The following is a 22041-nucleotide window of genomic DNA, read 5'->3' on the forward strand; positions in this document are numbered from 1 at the left end:
GTCTTGTTTTTCTGCTGTGCAGAGGAGACCAAGCAGGTGTTACGTCTTAGTCTGACAGAGTTCTCCCTGCCAAAGTTCTACCTGCTGTTCGGCATCAGCAAGGTCAAATCAGCTGCGGTCATTGCCTTTCGTTCCAGCTACAGGGATCGTTCATTCTCTCCGGGCTCCTATGAGAGAGAGACCTTTGCTTTGTCATCTCTGGAGACTGTTACCGAGGCATTGCTGGAGATCATGGAGGTACGTTATACCTTGTAACTTGATGCTGTGTGGTAAAGCAGCATCTCTTCCATCTTAAGTAGACTAGTGAAGATGGAAAGACTTTCGGGCACATCTCTCATTGTGCTGGGTAGCCTCACCCAAAGAGAACCCCTGCTCATATAGCTATATACATAAAAAAAAAAAGTTCCTGTTTGGATTTAAATAGGCAAATGCTTACGAGTCTATGACTGGATCATTATTGCAGTGATTATGTTTCTAGCATGATTTTAACCCTAATTGATGAAGTGTGTAGCTTTTTATTTATTAAACAGCCATGTAGAAAGACAGATCATGACCATATTCCAGGATGACAAAGCTATAAGGCTGATGCTGGACTGTCTGGACCAAGATAGGGCTACTCTTTGAGAAAACAAAGGAAATTAACATTTGAACTCTCTCTTGCAAAATTAGCAATCCCATCCGAGATGCAATCACACGATCACACCTCAGCATTGCCTTAATCTACATTTCCTTTCGTTCACCCCCTCTTCCCCCATCTCTTCTCTCTACGTGCAGAGATGACCTGAAATTCACCCAAAATCCATATGGTTTAATGTGAACAATTGTCACACAATGCTATACATGTTTGGTATCATTTGAAATGTCTCAGATTGACTGGTACAAAGGTCTCATTCCCAGAAGAGTAAACCAGAAGGTAATAAAGGTTAAGAGTTTAGAGAGATTTTGCTTTCTGAAGTGGGTGTGTCCCCTTTCACTGGGTCTTCATGCAATGGCTTTCTGTCCCTAAAAAGGTGTAAATTACTCAGTCTGGGATCCTGATTAATGCAAATTGAGTATTTCAAGAGATATTGCAGAGGGTTTTCCGTTCAGAATAAGAGTATTGTTAGACCAATTTGAATATGGTGAGCCTCAACTTCTGATTATTGTAATATTATTCTAACTAAGTGTATCGGGGAAGCCACGGCATGATTATATAAAGTTAACATAAGAGGAAGTTAAATTGGTCTGTTTGGTTTTTTGGTAATTGTCATGACCTCTGGTTAGATATAGTCTTACTTTAAATAAGTGTGTACAGATCTATGGGGGCTGAATAACATACTGTGGTGCGGCGTCTGAAAGTATCAGTCAATTGCCTCTGTCTGGGCAATTTCCTCATTGTTATAGGAATCCGAATGAACGTGTCATTTTAAATAAAGAGTTAAATAGAATAATCAAATGTGTAGCTAAAATATTATACAAATGACTAATAATCAATTGGCATTTTAATCTAAATTCGAGGTCATAATAAAATGGAGTCGGATAATAGTTTAATTGGAATTAAACTACTTTGCCACGCTGAAAAGACCGAACGCGCAAGAAACCTTCCCCGCCCTATGGGAAACCATTATTGGGCTGATTGGACGGGCCTTACGAAGCCAAGATTCATCAGGCTCAAATTATGAAAGAATGGTTGGGCATGAAGCATGAAGAATCATTTTCACACATGAATTGGCCCCTCTGAGTCCAGACCTTAAACTCATTGAACGTTTTTGGGATGTGCTGGAGGAGACTTTACAGAGTGCTCACCTCTTGCATTGTCAATACAAGATTTTGACCAAAAATTGTTGCTCCTCTTAACATCACAACATTTATTGCCATCAAGAGATGCATCATTTTTTTGGTCAAGATCATGTGTGAAAATGATTCTCCCAACCATTCTTTCACAATTTGAGCCTAATAAATCTTGACATTGTCATCCTTGAATATGGCCGTGATGTGTCTTCCTACATGGTTGTTTAAGAAATGAAAAGCTACACACTCCATCAATTGGGTTAGAAGAACTGTTGCCAAACGCATATCATGCTAGAAACATAATAATGACTGCAATAATTATCCAGTCATAGACTCTTAAGCATTTACATAGACAAACAGCGATTTTTATTTTTGGCCAGGCGGTCTAAGAACAGCAAAGCAAACGCACACCTTTTGAGGTGCAAGTTGATGGAAAAACTTAATGCAAACAGAATATAACCGCACACTCTCTCATTTTATTATTACCAAAGTTTCGGCACGACAAGTAGCCTTTGTTAAGGTACGTGTGTTATTGGCAGCGTATTTACCAGCTAAAATTACCAGCATTTTGTATTTAGTGTGGACACTTGTTGCCTTGGTTAAAATGGTTTTGCAATGTTCTTTCAACAAAGTGCTAGCAGCGCTATTGTAAGACCCTTAATAAAGTTCAAGTGTTGTGCATCTGCCCGTTTCATTTCTCTATATATTTCTGTGTTTACTGTAAAGCATTACATACTGGTTAAAAGTGTGTCACAGGATATTTCCCTTTGTGTTTAAGGCATGTATGAGGGACATTCCAGGCTGTAAATGGCTGGACCAGTGGACTGATCTGGCACAGAAGTATGCAAACTGTGCTCTCTACAGATGAATTATGAAAAAATGTATTAATAAAGTTTAAGTTTACTGATATGTGATTCATGATGAACATGTATGTGTGTGCTTAATGTGCAGGTTTGCTTTTCAATATAATCCATCCTTGCAGCCGCGGGCTCTTGTGGTATTTGGCTGCATCAGTAAACGGGTCACACACACCCAAATGAAACAAATCATACGGATCCTGAGCAAGGCCAGCCCTCTCCTCAGCATCGACCGGGTCAGAACCTGTCTAATCCCTGTCTGTCTTCCTTTAAAGCAGGAACATGGGCTAGCCATGACAATGAGTCAAGTTCCAATCCATTAACTGTGCAGTGCTTTGCTTTGCTCTGCTCTGGAAAGTATTAGATCATCTTGGTTGATAATGTTCCCATCTAGCTTTGCAGTGATGTTTTCTGTCATTTAAGAAGAACTGTTTTTTTCTTTCTTTCAGGGTTTGGAGAGCTGCCTGAAGAGTCCTGATAATTGTAATAGCCAGGTGCTGATCGAAGCCACTGTCATTGCCCTCACTAAACTACAGCCTCTGCTCAACAAGGTATCAAATTACAGTGTTCTAAAAATGTGTGTGTGTGTGTGTGAGAGAGAGAGCGAGTGTGTGACTTCTGTAACTGTGTGGGTGTCGTCCAGGACTCGCCGATGCACAAAGCACTCTTCTGGGTGGCTGTGGCAGTGCTGCAGTTGGATGAGGTGAATCTGTACTCTGCCGGAACCGCTCTGCTGGAACAGAACCTACACACACTCGATAGTCTGCGAGTCTTCAACGACAAGGTTCTAATATAACACTCTCGCATGTCAAATTGCAACACATATACAAACATACACTGCCATTCAAAAGTCTTCAGTGTCACATGATCCTTCAAAAATCATTCTAATAAGCTGATTTGCTGCTCAACAAACATTTATTAATATTTTCAATGTTGAAAACAGTTGATAACACAAAAACACTTTTTTTTTTTCTCCCAGGATTCTTTAATCAAGAGAAAGTTCAAAAGAACAGCATTTATCTGAAATAGAAAGCTTTTGTAACACTACTACTACTAATACACTCTTAATAATAATATATGTTTCTTGAGCAGCAAATCAGCTTATTAGAATGATTTCTGAAGGATCATGTGACACTGAAGACTGGAGTAATGATGCTGAATATTCAGCTTTGCATCACAGGAATAAATTACATTTTAAAATATATTCAAATAGAAAACAATTATTTTAAATTGAGATAATTTTTCACAATATTACTGTTTTTTTTTGTTTTTTTAGTCAAATAAATGCAGTCTTGGTAAGCATAAGAGACTTCATTTAAAACATTAATCTTACCAATCCCAAACTTTTGCACTGCAGTATATGTAGGCTGACACTATCTCAAAAACCACCTATTATTACCCATCTTCGGTGACAGAATAAATGAATCATGGGTGAAAAATATACTGCAAATAGGGTAGTTCTACAGTGTCACTGGTAACTTTGTAAAAATGTCAAACAACATTTTGTTGATTTATGATAGAAACAACTAAAAAAATAAGAATATTTGAACTTTAAAAATGTAAATGAACTTGTGAAATCAAAAAAGATTTGTCCTGTCTATCTCCCAGAGTCCTGAGGAAGTGTTTATGGAGATCCGTCAGCCTTTGGAATGGCACTGCAAACAAATGGACCATTTTGTTGGTCTCAACTTCAACTCCAACTTTAATTTTGCTTTGGTCGGGCACCTGTTGAAAGGTAAATAATGGGTGTTATGCAAAAATATTCAAACATTTTGTGTGTTGGTTGGAAAACTATCACACATCTGTTTTGTTTTGGCAGGGTTCCGACACCCCTCCCCCACCACAGTGGCACGGACCATCCGTATCCTGCACATGCTGTTGGCCTTGGTAGGAAAACACTTGAACTGTGATAAGTTTGAGGTGAACACACAGAGTGTGGCATATCTGGCAGGCAAGGAAACCACTGCTAATCTCCCACTTCCTTCTCTGGGTTATGTCTCACATTGGTTATTTAGGGTTTAGTATAGGGAGTAATGTTTGTGTCTGTGCACTGTGCACTCGTATAGCTCTCCTCCCTGTGTCAGAAGAAGTGCGTAGCCGCTGCAGCCTGAAACACAGGAAGTTGTTGCTACTCTCTGATGTTACCATGGAGAATGTTCACATGGATACGTACTCTGTACATCATGAGGATCCCAACTGCAGGTACCACCTAGAAAGAAGATCAGGGTAACTTCACTCCTTCACCTTTTGTGAAATGCTAACTTTTTGCATCCCAGTTCATAAATCATGATCTTTGTCATCCAGAACGCTGCGGGAAAGCCAGCTGTGGGCATCACCAAAGGTCTCGGAGCGATACTTGGTAGCCCAGTACCCCATAGTGGGGCAGATCAGCCCACGGACACGCAAATCTATGAGCCTGGACATGGGGCAACCCTCCCAGGTCAACACCAAGAAGCTTCTGGGTAATTTATTATGAAAATGAGGTCATATATATGTATATACAAACCTTAATGCTTTTAACTATTTAGAATAGTTTGTTTTAGGTGTTCTTACATTTTTTCCCTTAGGCACCAGAAAAAGCTTTGACCACCTGATGTCAGACAGCAAAGCACCAAAGAGGCCTGAAATGGAATCGGGTATCACCACACCGCCCAAGATGAGGAGAGTGGCTGAAAATGAATATGAAATTGGTGAGGGTCACAAAGAGATGAAATGATTCTCAATGTTTGTATCCATTTATAACTTGTTTTTGTTTCCTGTTGAAAGAAACCCCAAGAATGTCCCATCACCATCTGCGGAAGGTCTCCGTGTCTGAGTCCAATGTGCTGCTTAATGAGGAAGTTCTCACAGATCCCAAAATCCAGGCGCTGCTTCTGACTGTGCTGGTAATATCCTTCTTTCTCAGAATAAATAAGGAACTTTTTTTTTTCTTTTTTTTTTTCAGTTCCTCATTCACAGACCAGTTTGCATTTATAATTTAAATATTTGTTACTTTTTCTGTCATTTTCTGTTCCTCTGAGGAATTGTCACTTCCTGCCCCCCTACCCCACCATTTTCTTTTAAACATCTATTCATCCTATGAATTTTGACTCATCTGTATTGTTGAATGATTTTTCAGGCCACTCAGGTGAAAAACACATCGGATGAGTTTGAGCAGAGAGTCCTGTATGAGTTTCTAGCTGAGGCCAGTGTTGTCTTCCCAAAGGTCTTTCCTGTTGTGTAAGTCCAAATGCTCCTGCTCTTCAGTACAAATGACACTGAATGATGAAATGAGACTCTCATTGTTGTGTTTTGCTTTTTATTTCAGTCACAACCTCCTGGATTCAAAGATTAATACTTTGTTGTCACTGTGTCAGGACCCAAATCTTCTGAACCCAGTCCATGGAATTTTGCAGAGTGTAGTTTATCATGAAGAGTCGCCACCTCAATACCAAACATCCTACTTGCAAAGTAAAGCAGCTCACATGTCTCATATACACGCACGTGTCCAAAACTTGTTTCATGTTTAATCTGATGATTGAACAGGATTGAGATGATACTCACAGTTTGACCAATGCAGGATCAGTGGATGTGAGAGTTTGATCTGTGAATGCCAGAGTTTGATGAGAGGATATGAAAGCCTGATCTGTAAATGTCAGTCTGATGGGTAGATTAGGGACTCTTACCTATGATTGCCAGAGTCTGATGAGAAGCTGTGAAAATCATCCTGTAATCAATGAATGAGTGAGTGAGTACTCAAATTCTGTAACATTTTTACTTAACTCCACAGCTTTTGGGTTCAATGGACTATGGAGATTCGCTGGTCCTTTCTCTAAAGTAAGCGACACTGAATTTGTTCTCAAAATGCAACAGAGAAAAACACTAATCATGATCTGTTATTATATATATCTGCACTACACTGTTTTCCGCAGCAAACTCAGTTCCCAGACTATGCGGAGCTGATTGTCAAGTTTCTGGATGCATTGATTGACACCTATTTGCCCGGCATCGATGAGGAAACGAGCGAGGAGGGTCTGCGAACACCCACCTCTCCATACCCTCCACCTGTTCAGAGCCAGCTCAGCATCACTGCCAACCTCAACCTTTCAAATTCAATGACCTCACTGGCCACTTCCCAGCACGCACCAGGTCAGTACTGAAGTACATGCAGGGTTTTTCCTGCATAGGGAATAATGAGGTGGCCGCCTCCGTCAAAAAACTCAGGCAGTCACATGCTCGGATATGAGATGCCCATTTTCTGTTGCATGTTCCCGGCCTGTGTCCATTCTCGAACCGTTTGATGACGCGTGGATCGCGGTTATATCTGTGGATACTGCGGATAATCTGCAGGTCGGGCGGGCCAAGTAATAAAAAAAATAATATTCCAATTAATTGCGGATGGATGAGAGATAAATCATTAATGTGTTGATTTTAATAAAGACACGGAACTCTCATTTCACAGCAAGACGCAACGAAAGTGTGTCACTCTTTTACTTTCATTTGCAACTGAACGTATTTCTCTTCAGGGAAAACCAATCAAGGAAAACGTGCCTAGATCAGCTTTAACTCAAAATATACACAAGCTTATCTAAAAGAAATTATTCTGAAAAAAGTGTTTTCCAACAATGATATAATGAAACGGTGACAATTTAAGTTTGAAGGGAGTAAGGAAGAACTTTTATTTTAAATAAATGTTAATTTATATTCATCCTACTTCTGAACACTACAGAACATTTTTTTTTAATGTGCCTCTTACTCTTACTGCTGTCTGTCTCTCTCTGTCAGCAACTGTTGTTCACAGATGTTTATTGCAGATTAAGCATGATGATGTCACTTCTTCCACTTTGACTGCATGCTGTCTACAGTAAAAGAGCTGTTCATGCAGTGTGAAGTTCTCTGCCTGACACTTCCTGCTTCATTTTTAACCTGCGTTTGTCTGCACTCTACTCAGTGCTTTGTAGTTTATATTTAAACCCTAACTTTGTAGCAGATGAACCCTTTTACAGTGTTGTAACCAGGTGCAATGCAAGTTTCAAGCCAAGTTTCTGGCCACGCACACTGGTCTACCTAGTGTCATTTGTGGTTGGTTTGGAAGAGACGAACCTAAAGAGACAAGCGATGTTTTAATTATGAATCTCATTTATGACATCTTGTGTAACTTTTTTGCGTTTATAGTTATGTTGCGTCTGTAGTTCAAAGTGTTTGTTAATTGTTTCAAGTTGTTTCCTGTCAGGCAGTCACACTTCTGTTTCTGGGGGGTTAGTATGGTTACGCCAATCTTTTTTTGTGAAGCACATATGTGCTCTAAATGTAATGTCTGTCCGATATTAGACAGTACACACTCCTAGTGTGTGTAAGCCACAGTTTTGCCATTTTATAAATTTTGTATCATCTGAGCATGATATATATAATTGTATATCTAGTTGGTCTGTATGACTGAAAGGTCATCACTTAACATAACCTCAGGAACAGAAGTCTGAATGACTGTAAAATATAGGCTCAGGGCTTGACATTAACACCCGCCAACCTGACAAATGGGGGTGGATTTCCAGTAACGCTGTTACTCCTACTGGCCACTTTGGTGGGTTAAATTTTACATTTTTCAATTGTAGTCTTTTAAAAAGGCATCTGAAATAATAAAGTAAGAGCAATGCACACAGCAAAATCTCCAGAGTTAAATCAACTCTGCTCAGAGAACATATGGTCCCTCTCTATATAGTGTTAAAGTAACACTGAAGCAGAGTTAAAGTTAATGAGATAATATGCTGTTTGTGGAGTTGTTTAATCAGATCCTGAGAGATTTAATGTCTTTTATCTTCAGTTGATTCAATCTAAGACTGTCAGTTGTAGATATTGTGTTTCTCTTCAGTGATTCTGCTTGTTAACAGCAGGTGTTCATCACCAATGCTCACTCATAACTTAATTATCTCATTAACTTTAACTCTGCTTCAGTGTTACTTTAACACTATATAGAGAGGGACTCGGAGCAGTTGATTTAACTCTGGGGATTTTGCTGTGTAGTGTTGTCAAAAATAATGATATGATCGATACATATCGATACTGACATATCTGAAACGCTTCCAATACTGGAATCTGGAATCTGCAGAATAGATACACAATACCAGCTGAGGTATCTCGCTCTCTCATCTCTGACAGCGAGTTGACACAAACCCGCCTCCCCTCACTCACTTGTTTCATTTGCTCCAGATGAATATTGTTGGTGTTACAGGGCTTAAATTTTGGCGTGGGATTGCGCATAATTTTACTCATTCCCGCAGATTTTGTGCTCACACCCAAAGTGTGTGCACGTAAAGCCGCCTCTCACTACTAAATTGAGTTTTTCGCTACTTATTGCACTTAAACAGTCAAATACATGCAAAATAATGTCAAAATGCGTGTATTCACGTAAACACAGTCAGTTATAATTTAAGTGAATGTAAAGAAACAGCAGCCCAATATACCTGCTGAGTGGCTAGTATCTTTGGAAAATGACTGGCCACAGTGACTGATGTATTTTCACACTTCAGAAAATTCATTTGTACGTTTATTGATTTGTGTAATCACGTATGTATGTTTTTGCTTCGAGCAGGAATCGATAAAGAAAAGGTGGACCTGTCCCCCACCACGGGTCTGGCATCCAGCGGACGCACACGCCACGGCTCGGCCAGCCAGGTCCAGAAACAACGCAGCACCGGAAGTTTTAAAAGACCTAGCATCAAAAAGATTGTATGAGAATCGGAGCACAGCAGGGTTTAGCCCCTGCTGGACCTCTGACATACATTCTCTGCATTTTATGCAGTTTCTCTTCACTCCTGCGTAAACCCAGCGTTTACAGTAATCTTTAGGTTCTTCTAAAACTGTTCAGCCGTGTTTGCCAGGATCAAAATAAACTGAACGCCTCTGTTTAAACCAGTCACTGTTTGACACAGAATGGGAGAAAGTCTAATATTTTTTTTTTTGTTTATGCATAAGAACATTACATTTTTTTGATGGAATCGCAGACAATGTCTGAAGGTCCTGAGTATATTATGTTTAAAAGCACTAATTTCCTTCTTAAATGTAATAGATGAAAGTATTAACCAAGTGCCATTCCTTTGTTCAGTTGTATTTAATCTTATTTACTTACTATGTTTACTTTTTTTTTTTTTGTGGTCGTTTAATTTAGGGCAGGAATGATTTTGCTTCCTGGAGAGTCAGCACTAATAAGGAAACGTTTGCGAGCTGTCCCCTAAAACAAAAACGTACAATCGTTTGTGTAGTATTTATTCAAGAATTTACCCTTTGTACCCTTTTGGATTTTATAGTACAAGAAAAACATTTAGTTGCCGATCCATCCAAACTGTGAAATGTCAGTGTGGACTGCCTTTCCAAAACCCCACTTAAACTTTGCCAAATTAATTTGTGTGAATTTCTGAATTCTGATTGGCCTGATCTATCTGAAATGTATTTGCTGTTATTTCTCAATCAGTGACAACTCTCGTGGTGGTGATAATCTGTCGGTTTTGGATTAGAGGGGACAGTTTGAAGATCAAATGTAATTTCAGTTTTACAGGAAAAATAACAATCGACTGAAAAAGCATTTAGATATAAAGAACTGAGATCTCATTGAGTTACTCTATGGTATAGCAACTTTAACAAAGAGAGATTCAAGAACTTGCTGTTTTAGGGACAATTCTCAAGCTCTTTTCAAAGTTTACTTGCACCTTATTTCTTAATGTTTTCTATCTTTTGGTCGGCGAACTGTAACATTCTGGGTTCTGCAAGACTGTCCAGTTTGGAGTTTGTGTGATTGCAACAGATTTTCTTTACTGGTCATGTAAATGTTATGCCATGTGTACTGATGTTTGTGTTTTATTTTTCTCTCAAATTAAATCCAAGCTTGAAATCTAACTTTTATCCTTACCCCATATACAATGGTGCCATTTTGACTCTTGGACGTGTTGAAATGTGTGTATTGGGGGCAATTTTATTTCTTCTGTTCTTCTAATCAAGAGTTGCTTTCACATTGGTACGTCTTAATGTCAGAAAGGTCAAGTGTTGAATGTGAGTTTAGTAATGGCAGAGACCGTTTTTTCTTTTCTTTTTCAGCACTTGAGGTTATGCAAAATTTTACATAAGTGTTCTCTTTAGTTCCTTTTTTTATGCTGAGAGCTTCACCTCTGTAAATATTTTTTTGTGTAAAAATAGAAAAAGTATATTTACTACACTGTAAATACAAGTGACTATGACATTGTATTATTTTGCTTTTTGTAAAGCAGTTAATTACTGAATATGTACAACATAAAAATATGAATTGTTGTCAGTCAATCATGTTCACTGCATAATGTCAATTAACATGGAGGAAATATTGAGGGTTGCACTGAAGATCGAAATCTTTGTGTCCTGGACCCTCTTTATAATACATTGTTATCATCTGATTTCATATTTACAGATGCAACACTAATAAAGTCCATTTCTGTCGATCATTGTGTATGTTTTTTTTTGTTTTTTTTTTGTTTTTTGGCTTGGAACTGTTTTTTGTTTTGCTGGTAAAAAGCTCATTTAAATCCAGATCACATTTGAAGACTTCACTGAAGAATCGTGACATTAGTAAGTGGAGCTATACATTAAAGAGTTAGTTCACCCAAAATATAAAATAATGTCATTTATTACTCACCCTCATGCCGTTCCACACCCATAAGACCTTCGTTAATCTTCAGAACACAAATTGAGTTGAAATCCGATGGCTCTGTGAGGCCTCCATAGGGAGCAATGACATTTCCTCTCTCAAGATCCATAAAGGTACTCATTCATCTTTGGAAGACAAATTAAGATATTTTTGATGAAATCCAATGGCTCAGTGAGGCCTCCATTGCCAGCAAGTTAATGTACACTTTCAGTGCCCAAAAGGTACTAAAAACAGTTCATGTGAGTACAGTGGTTCTACCTTAATATTAAGCGACAAGAATACTTTGTTTTTTTATAAAAAAAAAAAAAAAAAAAACGACTTTTCAACAAATGGCCGATCTCAAAACACTGCTTCGAAGCTTTTGTTTGGTTTGGATGCGTCAAACTGACAAACTTCTGAAATCACGTGACTTTGGCGCTCCGAACAACTGATTCTAAACAAAAGATTAGTCGCTTTATAATAAGGTTGAACCACTCACATGAAGGGTTTTAAATATGTTTTTACTACCTTTCTAGACACTGAAAGTGTAAATTAACTTGCTGGCAATAGAGGCCTCACTGAGCCATTAGATTTAATCAAAAATATCTTAATTTGTGTTCCGAAGATGAACGAAGGTCTTGGGGGTGTAGAACGACATGATGGTAAGTAATAAATAACATAATTTGTTGGCTAAATTTGGCATTAGTCAAAGAGCTTAGAACCCAAGAGGCGACACTTTGATACTTTGGGTAACAGCCACTAGATAGCGCGGCCGCCATTATGGGGTGAAAATACCAACTGGACCATAGAATTCTTCGTCTTACGCACCCAAAATCGGCCAATTTCACTGCCAAATCAGAAGCGCAATAGAACAGTTTTTTGAATTAAGTCACCAGTAAATTATATGGCTCCTATAGTAAATGTTGTATTGTCTTAAATATGTTTTATTTTACCAGTTGTGGAATCCAACCATTCAACCATCTGAGGTAGTTAGCCTACTTTATTGAGTATTTCCATTTTATGCAACTTTACACATAAATGTATTAATAGTAAATTAATAATTAATACATTTAAGATCATCATGTTTAAAGCGAACAACATATTTCAGACCTAGTGGAGTAATAGTAGTAATAATATCTAGGTCTGAATTGAAATAGGCTATATTGTACGTTTTAATGGATCACGCTTCAAACATATTATGATACACGATGCATTGCTGTGTCCGTTATCGCATAATTCACACTTTTGGACACTTTTTCTTTAACGGACATTAGACGACACTGCAAAAGAAAGCTGTTATATTCATATATTTATTGTCCAACATTCCCAATTTTTCTGATCCATGTCCTTAATTTAATTTCATATGTTGGTAATAATTCAGTGTTTATAAGCCTTTTAAATAATTTTAACCCAACTGAATGGGTTTCTAGAGAGCAAAGGTTTTGTGAAAAGACTTAAACACAAAGTGTGTAAAATAAACTGTAAAAAGGATTTGATGATCAGTAGTGATAGCATTATTCTGTGTTGTCATCATTCAGGTTGGATTTCAGCTTTAATGTACGTTGTTTTTTTGTTTTTTTTTACAAAGCAGCTGATATTGCCATAGAAACTAGTGGACTGCCGACTCGCTTTCACTCCAAAATGGCGGAAACGTAGGGCTGCTGCTGGGCGCCGGTGTTTCAACGGAACTTCTATTGAGTGTCGCTTCTTTTTAGTGTATATTCTTAATCAACTCAGCTATTGATTGCTGTCGCGAACACACGTGCGCTCCCGTGACGTCATTTACACATTTACACACCAGCGCTGCTGAACTTCACGGTGAGCAAACATTTGCTTCTTTTAATATATGTGAATGAAGATCTCATTTTTTGCTAGTAATTTAAATGAATCAATTGGTTTTTAACATGCTTAAAAAAAATAAATAAATAAAAATAAAAAAAAAGTTGCTGAGTGCAAAGTTCTCTATTCATGTTTGCTCTGAATTTGATGACTGTGTGTTTTTGGGTGTGAGAAATTTTTGACACATTCATATTTTTGCAACCCATAAGCTATTTCTCTTTGTTTCTATGGCTTGTGTCACTGATAGTGTAAAAAGGTTCATTTGGGGATTTGAAGGTTCTAGTTTTACCTTGATTTTGTGATTTCTGTACTGTATAATATAAATGTGGCACCTAGTTAGTGCTATATTGAAATTTTCTTTTTATTCTTCTCTTATTGTTAATATCTCTTATTAACATTTTCACTTTAAAAAGAAGTCTAACAAATTGTGTTTGGTCTTCTTTCTTGCATTTATTTGCTATTTGGGTTGTGATTGTTGGTTTTCTTTTTTGCTACCTGCAAACACATTGTCATGTAATATATTGATAACCATAGACGAGCAGGAAATAAGATGTGTGGTGAATGTCATGGTGACAGCTGTATTTAAGAGGGCCTCCTGTGTTTATGTGTTGCTGGGATATTTGAGCTGGTAATGAGATTGCTCTGGTCTTCTGTTGCAGAAGTGTTGGTGTCAAGACACACTCCCCCTCTGAGCTCAGACGTCTCTCCTTACAGTCCAATGCCACCTAAGACTAGGGATGGTCTTATTAGATGAGTTGACCTCTCTCTATCTCTCTTTCTCAGTGGGATCAGTGGAAAGAGGATGCTGCTGTCGTTTAGGCCGCTGGTCTCTATCTCTGTGTTGACTCTGTTGGGCTGGTGCTGGTACAGCTTCAGGAGGAGGAGGAGGACAACAGCTCCTCTCTGGACTGAAGAGGAGGTGTGTTTTTCGGACAGAAGCAGACCTGTTCACTCCTCCCCTGCTGACTCCAGTATTTTGGGGGAAAGGTCAGTAGCAGAGCGTTCATGACTTGTGTCCTGTTTGTTTTTGAAGGTTGTTTACTTGGTAGGCCTCAGTTTTAAGCGGTAATATCTTCTAATATTAATTCTTCTCTACAAATATGTGTTATTTGAGCTGTAAATTACACTTAGGTCCAGGGACCCCCAGGACATCACAAGTGATGCAACGTCTGCAAATGTTTTTTTTTTTTTTACAAAATATATTTTTGGGGAATGTGTTCCCTTAAAGGTCCAGTGTGTAATATGTAGGAGGATCTATTGACAGAAATGCAATATAATATACATAACTATGTTTTCAGTGGTGTATAAAGACCTTGCATAATGAACCGTTATGTTTTTATTACTTTTGAATGAGCCATTTCTATCTTTTGTCCTGTGTCGGTCACCGTAGCTTCTCTATGTGCTTGGATAGGAAGGGGTGAGCAGTGGACTGAGCTGTTGGTTGCAATTCGTAACCTCACCGCCAGATGGCGCTAAAATTTACACACTGAACCTTTAAGATAATTAATGAAATATATTTAAAGGGTTAGCTCACCCAAAATGAAATTTCTGAACTTCATTCAAATTCAGAACACAAATTATGATATTTTTGAGGTGTTTTTGTCCCCCATAGAAAGCAACGTAATTACCACATTCAAGGTCCAGAAAAGTAGTAAAGACGTTGTTAAAACAGTCCATGTGACTACAGTGGTTCAACCTTCATGAGAAACGACTTTATTCAACAATTTCTTTGCTTTCCATCCCAACGCAGAACACACAGACGCACATATGTGTTGAGTTGACTCGGGAGCTCTTGTGTCTAACCAAACCACACCAAAATGCTTAAGACATATTTTAAGATAAGTTGCTTTCGGTTAAAAGAGCTCAAATATGCATTTTAGTCTGGGATTAGGCTTAAGTCTTTATGAAAATATATAGCTGCCTTTTTATTGCAAAAAGGAGGCTTGCAAAGAGATGATATTTGGGGGTCCTTGACAGCAAAATGTTCCAAAACCTCTGGTCTATATCATCATAGCAGTATGACTAATGTTTCCATTGTTGAAGAATGGAAAATCTTGGTTTATGCCAAGATCTTGACCCGTCAGAGTAAGTCACCTTCAGAGAATGGACAGATTTGCTTTTTCCAGAGTGAAGACAGACACTGGACTGTTTCTGTTTTTCCTCTCTTACAGTGACCTGAAGATGGACCATAACATCTTAGGATCCTCTGAAATAAGCAACTTCACAGATTCCTCACCAGTTCTGGACATACGCAACCTTACCTGCACCTCTCCAGTAACAGGCCTCACCAAGGGAGTTCGACCCGAGCCAGAAGGAGAAGTATCTGTTCGTTTCCCTGAGACTCTCCAAACTGGGAAAGAAAAGGACAGCATTGCTGGTGAAGGTCATCAAGAAGTTTGTGAAGATGACTGTGGGCTTGAGTCTGATCTGGTTTGTCTCTCTTCAAACTGTCTTTCCAACAACTCTCACCCTTCAACGGGGCAACAGCCAGGTGCTGTCCACTTGGATAGCAGCCTGTCTGATTCCTCCACCGATAGAGGCCTGAACCCGGAGAACATGGAAAAGATCAGTTCTGTTCTGGTCCAACAGATCTTAGAAGCAGCGGCCGAGGACTGGAAAAACCAGGAAGCCAGTGATCCACGTGAGCTTGCCGGTGTTTCAAGACCTCCAGAGGGTGAATTTCAGTCTGCTGCTCAAGAACCATTTCAGCAGCAAAGCATCAGCGGTGACGACAACAGCAGAGTATCTCATCAGGATGCGGTCTCATTCAGGGAAAACCTACTCAGCCATTTAGGAGCTTCTGTTGGAGATGATTCTGGATGTGGTTCTTGCTTCTCAGAGGATGCATCCGGTGCAGAGGGACTGTCCAGCGAGCTGTCTGAGGAGGGCCAAGGCTTTTTAATGACCCCCACAGAAGAGGACACAGTCAGCATAGAGAGTAAAATGATTCCCAGCATCCACGGAGTGGCAGAAGGAGAAGAGGAGACCTGGAGAGGTACGTGAGACATTTACTTTCAAACTCATGAAATTCATTGCAAAATGATCAAACAGGAGCAGTTTTTACTGTATTTTTGATCAAATTAATGCACATTGGTAAACATAAGATGCTTTTTTTTTTTAAAAACATTAAAAAAATCTTATTGATTCCAAATTTTTGACCAACTGTTTGATATAGCTATATAACATTATTTGCCGGTTACAGCTATCTGTCTGAAAAAAATATATAATATAAAATAAATATATTTAAGTCAGACAGATGCTTCAATCCCAAAGCAGTAAGTTAGTGTGTGACATTCATATGGATCTCATCTCCAGGTTCGGGTGTTAAAAATTTAAGCTGCATTAGTGCCGAGACTCAGATGAGCAGCTTGGCTCCACTTCCGGCCCAGCCCATCATTCTCTGGGACATAGAGGTGCCAGCGGTGAGCCCCACCTACAGACATGCCCACATACTGATATTGATTGAACATATACACTTGTGTATGAACGTGTTCAGAGATGCACCAAAGCAGAAGAGATACGTGATCTTGAAGTACTAGACACATTAAAGTAGAGCTCAAGTTACAGGACGTATGAAGGCCTCTGTACTGTGACTGCGACCGAAATCGCATCTCTTTTGAGTTGTTACTTATTTTGAATAAGTAATTACTTCACGACCACTAAAAAGTATGTGTAGTATGAATGTAATCCAGACCAAGGTCCCTTTCAAGGAAAGTCTGTTCACACGGTGGCCATATTTGCAACGCCTCCAGGCAGCTATTTCGGGCATCCAAGACCAAGTCCTATCTATTTGAATGGGGGAATCCTGAAATCTCAAAAACTGCTTGGCAAACTCACAATTAAATAACATATTTCAAATCAGCAACACAATCTGACATGAACTGTTCGATAAATGTTGTTTCTTATGCTAAAAGCGCTAAAAAAGCGTATTTTTCAGGCTAGACTAGCCAATGTGCACGTGCAGTCCTAAACGCGAGTCTCAGGTTTCTATGGGAACCGGAGCCTCTCTAACGGCAGCTGCAGTGACGCAATGACTTTATCAATCAGCGATTGACTCTTTTACTTAGAAGGCGGGATGTATTCCGCCATACTGCGCATTGCAGTTTCTCCTATTCACAAGTAATAGAAGTGAACCCTCTTTCTATAGGCTTATTTATTATGTAACAGTTAATCAAGTGTAAAAAATTACATTCAGTTGGTTTTATTGTGCACTAATTTGTTATCTTTCGCATATAGTAAGCTATATGGGTATTTAAATTAATATTCCTATTCACATTCCTATATTCTTAGGATAATCTTTAACTGACAGTCTGGGGAGACCCGATTTCGAGAGAGGACCCGATTTGTCATGACACCGTATTTCATCTGCCATGCTGTCATTATCACTTGACCTACTAGCGTCAGTTGCGTAATTTCACTGCCATTCACAAATCTTCTCCTGTGGCCTTATGGGATAGTAAAGTGTCCATCGTATGCACACTTTAGAATCTCGCAGGAAGTAGTAGGTCATCCAGGTACTTTTTGCCTACACTTTTATGAGTACTGTGAATTCAGTACATACACCTGCTATATAGTAGAGAAGAATGTGATTTCGGATACAGCCCATATCGGATACAGCCCATGTCAGCCCATTTCTTTAAAATGTTGTAATATCTCCCTAATAGTTAAAGAGTTTATGAAGTCAATACTCTCTGGCTGTCTTTGAACAAATGACGTGCACCTGCTGCTTCTGGCCAACAGATGTCACTCAGTGTAAAGCTTTTGAATGACTGGTTAGGAGAAGGTGGTCAGGGTAGTGTTCATTTTTAGAAGCAAGGATATAAATTGATTATATATTTTTTTTTATATGTTTGTTTGTGTGTGTGTATGTGTGTGTATATATATATATATATATATATATATATATATATATATATATATATATATATATATATATATATAATATATGTGTGTGTATTTACCACTAGTAGAGTTACTAGTGATCAGCCTGCATATACATATGCAGTAATTATGCAGGAAGTATGCGATTTCAGATGCAACCTGTGTGTGTTTGTGTGTTGAGGATTGTTTCACTGATATAAGGAGAGTGACAGGAAGACTTGTTTTCTGAACGAGGAAGAATTGTCCTAGATTTAAAACAAGTCCTGTCTTTGCAGCATCTGGTTGGTCGATTGATCGGGAAGCAGGGGAAATTTGTGAACTTCCTGAAGCAGAGCTCTGGAGCAAAGATCTACGTCTCCACCCTGCCGTTCACTCAGGAGATTCAGATCTGCCACATCCAGGGTTAGTTTTCCCATGATGACGGCTAGCTCATCAATGCTAAAGCCCAGTGCTGAATTCATGTGTGTTTGTTCATCCAGGCTCACAGCAGCAGGTGGATGATGCTCTTTCACTCATCAGGAAGAAGTTTAAAGATCTGGATCTAAGTAATTGTGTCCCTCTGCCCTGCCTGCCCATCACATCCTGGGTGAGGACTCTTAAAATCTTCCAAATCTATGACTTTCTTCTGTGGAGCACACAAAGTTCATATGATTTATGTGCTATATTGTTTTTGTCAAGTCATACAATACCTTTGTGTGAAATTTTAGTGGAAAATTGGTGCCTAAAGACACATCACACCAAGATATGACAAATTTTAATGTATGTCTGGATGTGTTAATAGCCATTGTGTTTGTGAGAGCCATTAGTGTGTGTTTTTCTGTTGTCTCTGTAGCTGCTGCTGCCTCAGGATATGTTTGTGGAGGTGATTGTGTCGCAGGTAGAGGCGGGTCTTCATCTGTTCGTTCAGCAACACAAGCATCCATCTTATCAGGCCCTTCCCACCCTTATTCAGCACATGCAGCTCTGCTACTCTCAGCCTGGATGTCCCAGCCTGCCCACCCCCGTCGAAGGTATATAGACCCATTTTGAGAGTTAATGCTTTATATTCACATTGACATGTATTAATTTAGCTAGGAGCAATGCAACATCTGTCTCGTCCATAGTTAGAATGGTTTCGCTTTTTAGCTTCTCTTTTCTTCTCTATCATTGTCCTCATTTGCCGTTTCTCTGTTTTAGAACCAGCACAGCTTTATTAGCGTGACTTTTAAAGACAGCTACACAACTGGACACTTCAAATGTTCATAAAATTAATCCATATGAATTGAGCGGTTTAGTCCAAATTTTCGGAAGAGAATCGATCACTTAATATGATGAACAGATTGAATTTAGGCTTTTATTCACACATAAACATTCATCAGCTCACACATCAGTTGTGGTAAATGGAAGCTCAAGCATGTTTGCTTGATGTGCGAGAACCAATGAGGTTCCTTGTCCTGATACGCATCACATTGAGCTTCCGTGAGAGGTTTGTTCTCTAACCTGAACCCGTACACTAAACCTACGCTTAACCTAATTATAACCTTATCTTTAGTTTTGACCCTCAAACAGGCATTTAAAGGGGTCTCTGAAAGTGAGGTCCAACCAAAATGCCCTCACTTTTCTTTCTTTGTCCTTACTCCGATGGTCTAAAACTCAAACCAGTCCTAACAATGACAGTTGTACAAGCATCAGCATCACTAATAGTATATGTGCTATATGTAATGAATTGTTGCTCAAACTGTGGTAAGATAATTTCTAATTAGGTGTTATGAAGGCAGTTTTATCATCTCCTAATATGATTAGAATTTCTTGTTGTCATCTATTTTTGAGGAAGTCTGTCTACTTTCTGTCTGTCTCTGTCAGTGGGGGTGGTCTGTGCTGCTCCAGTAACAGGAAGTGGCTGGCAGAGAGCCCAGGTCATCCAGTACAACAGAGAGTCTGGCACGGCTCATATCAGATATGTAGATAATGGAGGTTATGACACCGTGAACAGCGCCATCCTCAGGCAGATCAGGTCAGGTGGATCAAGTTTGGTTTGATTCTTTGTCTGTGATTGTTGATCTGAATCTGATATTTGAAGATTTTGTTTTCACAGGTCAGACTTTGTGACCTTACCATTCCAGGCAGCAGAGGTTCTGTTAGACAATATCACGCCTTTGCCAGGTAAAACATAAGCCTGTTTATAATTAAAAATACTTTTCGATGATATGTTATTTCTATTGTACATTTTGTAAAAAAAAAAATGAATCAAATCATAAAAACTGAATTATGATAAAAATGAAAAGCAATTTATTTGCTTTTATAGGAGAGGAAGAGTTTTCCCTGGAGGCTAAAGCAGCACTGGAGGAATTGACTGCAAATATGGCCTTAATCATCAAGGTTATAACAAACAAACACATTTTTCTGTCAGTTATTTTTGATATTCTTTATATAGATCATTTCCACAGTATTGCATCATTTCACTTGCCAGGGGATTCTCAAACGTCTTTGACAGCTGAACCCCTTTGAGATAAATATCTACTTGAAATACCCCCCGAGATTAAGTATATATTTCAGTAATTTAACAACATTCGCATCTTCACAGTCGATTTATGGTCACGTGACATACAGGCAAACAAATAAAACATTACAAATTGTTTTAATCAGTCAGTTGCTTTTCAGCAAGTTGCAATTGACAGTTTAAGAAGCTGCACTGGGCGATCAAAAACAGCTCAGAAGAATATTTTCAGAAGCTTTTCTGTGAGAATTCTGAACGTGACGGATGTTGTTGTCTATGGTCAGGTGACAAGCAGTCAAGACGGCCTTCCTCTGGTGCACATGTGGAAACAGATGGGAGACGAGGTGTGCATGGCTAATTTTTCTTCTGCTGGGTTCTTAAATTTCAGCTTAACTTGTGTATGTGCTCTGTGTGTCTGCAGGTGGTTCTGCTGAACAGATTACTGGCTGAACGCGGGTTTTGCACCTGGTTTGAGACACAGTGATGTCGCAGCTTTTCGCTTATCCTCTCTTGAACCGCACAGTTAATCACGTATTTCACTTTTTGTACTTTTGTTTGTTGTATGGAGATTTTGTTGGAGACTTTATTTTTGAAACATTCTCTTTAAATTATTAACATTATGCTATTTGATGTTATTTAAAAGATCATTGAATTAAGTTATTTTCCCAGAATGCATTGAAGAGTAAATTTAATATGGTAAACCAAAGCTGCTAAAGTGAACAGTTGCTAATATAGTACTGTTTTCTAAAATAGTCTCTTGAATGCTGATGTTTTGAAAGATTGTGTTGTGCTCAGGTATTTTGATAATGAAGTATATAGTTGTTTTTTTTGTTTTTTTTGTAGTAATTTACAATTTTTTGTTCTTTTCTTGGTCTTTGTATTTTGTTTTCTTTCTGTAAGATGCGGGTGAGGACTGTGTTGTGCTCTTTGACAGTGAAGAGCATCATGAACCCGTGGTGAAATGAACTTGCTCTGTACTCACACACTGACGCTGCCAAACATCTCACTGCTGTTGGAGTAAAAGATCTGTGGATATCACAAACATGCTGTGCTTCTCTCTTCCTTGTGCTGATGCTGACTTTTGCCTTACATTTAAATTAATATATGGCTTAAAAGTTTACAAACCACTTGTAGGATCTTTTTTTTTTTTTAGTACTGCCCTGAAGAAATTTGAAGTATATTGAACAAGACAAAGGGGTGTCCAAACTCTGTCCTGGAGGGCCACTGTCCTGCAGAGTTTACCTCCAACTTGGCTCAACACACCTGCCTGGAAGTTTCTAGTATGCCTAGTAAGATCTTGTTTAGCTGGTTCGGGTGTGTTTAATTAGGGTTGGTGCTGAACTCTGCAGGACAGTGGCTCTCCAGGAGCAGGATTGGATATCAGTTTTAAACCATGGCTGAGTCCGAAATCCCATACTCTCTTGAATAGGGACGTATTTTGAATACGTAAATACTTCACAACAGCTAAAAAAGTACATTCTATATAGTATGAGTGTGTGTAGTGAATAAATGTAATCCAGATGTTCTACAAATCTTCTCCTGTGGCCTTATGGGATAGTAAAGTGTCCATCGTATGCACACTTCAGAATCTC

At 38.8% G+C, this 22041-nt stretch overlaps 2 protein-coding genes across 6 annotated transcripts in view; both read left to right on the top strand.

Annotated features, from left to right (window-relative positions):
* The window catches only part of nf1b (neurofibromin 1b), a 69433-nt gene extending 58365 nt beyond the window's left edge, over window positions 1-11068 (top strand). For 2 of the 4 annotated variants that reach the window (XM_048180880.1, XM_048180882.1), the window contains 16 exons: window positions 23-237; window positions 2549-2610; window positions 2722-2863; window positions 3077-3178; window positions 3271-3411; window positions 4236-4362; window positions 4447-4578; window positions 4694-4853; window positions 4932-5089; window positions 5195-5317; window positions 5394-5512; window positions 5746-5846; window positions 5935-6077; window positions 6397-6443; window positions 6539-6755; window positions 9196-11068. In XM_048180880.1, the coding sequence (XP_048036837.1) occupies window positions 23-237; window positions 2549-2610; window positions 2722-2863; window positions 3077-3178; window positions 3271-3411; window positions 4236-4362; window positions 4447-4578; window positions 4694-4853; window positions 4932-5089; window positions 5195-5317; window positions 5394-5512; window positions 5746-5846; window positions 5935-6077; window positions 6397-6443; window positions 6539-6755; window positions 9196-9338 (2132 nt within the window). In that variant the 3' untranslated portion in view covers window positions 9339-11068. The remainder of the gene's footprint in view (window positions 1-22; window positions 238-2548; window positions 2611-2721; window positions 2864-3076; window positions 3179-3270; window positions 3412-4235; window positions 4363-4446; window positions 4579-4693; window positions 4854-4931; window positions 5090-5194; window positions 5318-5393; window positions 5513-5745; window positions 5847-5934; window positions 6078-6396; window positions 6444-6538; window positions 6756-9195) is intronic. The other 2 variants (XM_048180881.1, XM_048180883.1) reach the window with 1 other exon arrangement.
* A 1853-nt stretch (window positions 11069-12921) lies between these two features.
* akap1a (A kinase (PRKA) anchor protein 1a) lies at window positions 12922-21491 on the top strand. 2 transcript variants are annotated; one of them, XM_048180890.1, is made up of 13 exons: window positions 12922-13071; window positions 13876-14079; window positions 15264-16087; window positions 16408-16514; window positions 18249-18375; window positions 18453-18559; window positions 18806-18983; window positions 19816-19966; window positions 20048-20115; window positions 20258-20331; window positions 20734-20793; window positions 20871-20980; window positions 21350-21491. In XM_048180890.1, the coding sequence occupies exons 2-12, from the start codon at window positions 13895-13897 to the stop codon at window positions 20931-20933; spliced, it is 1944 nt and encodes a 647-aa protein (XP_048036847.1). In that variant the 5' UTR covers window positions 12922-13071; window positions 13876-13894; the 3' UTR covers window positions 20934-20980; window positions 21350-21491. The 2 variants fall into 2 exon arrangements, with proteins under 2 accessions (XP_048036847.1, XP_048036846.1); XM_048180889.1 differs by having other exon boundaries at window positions 12923-13071; window positions 20871-21491.
* The last annotated feature ends 550 nt before the right edge of the window (window positions 21492-22041 follow it).

The sequence above is a fragment of the Megalobrama amblycephala genome, linkage group LG2 (assembly GCF_018812025.1).
Source record: "Megalobrama amblycephala isolate DHTTF-2021 linkage group LG2, ASM1881202v1, whole genome shotgun sequence".
Taxonomy (NCBI): Eukaryota; Metazoa; Chordata; class Actinopteri; order Cypriniformes; family Xenocyprididae; genus Megalobrama; species Megalobrama amblycephala.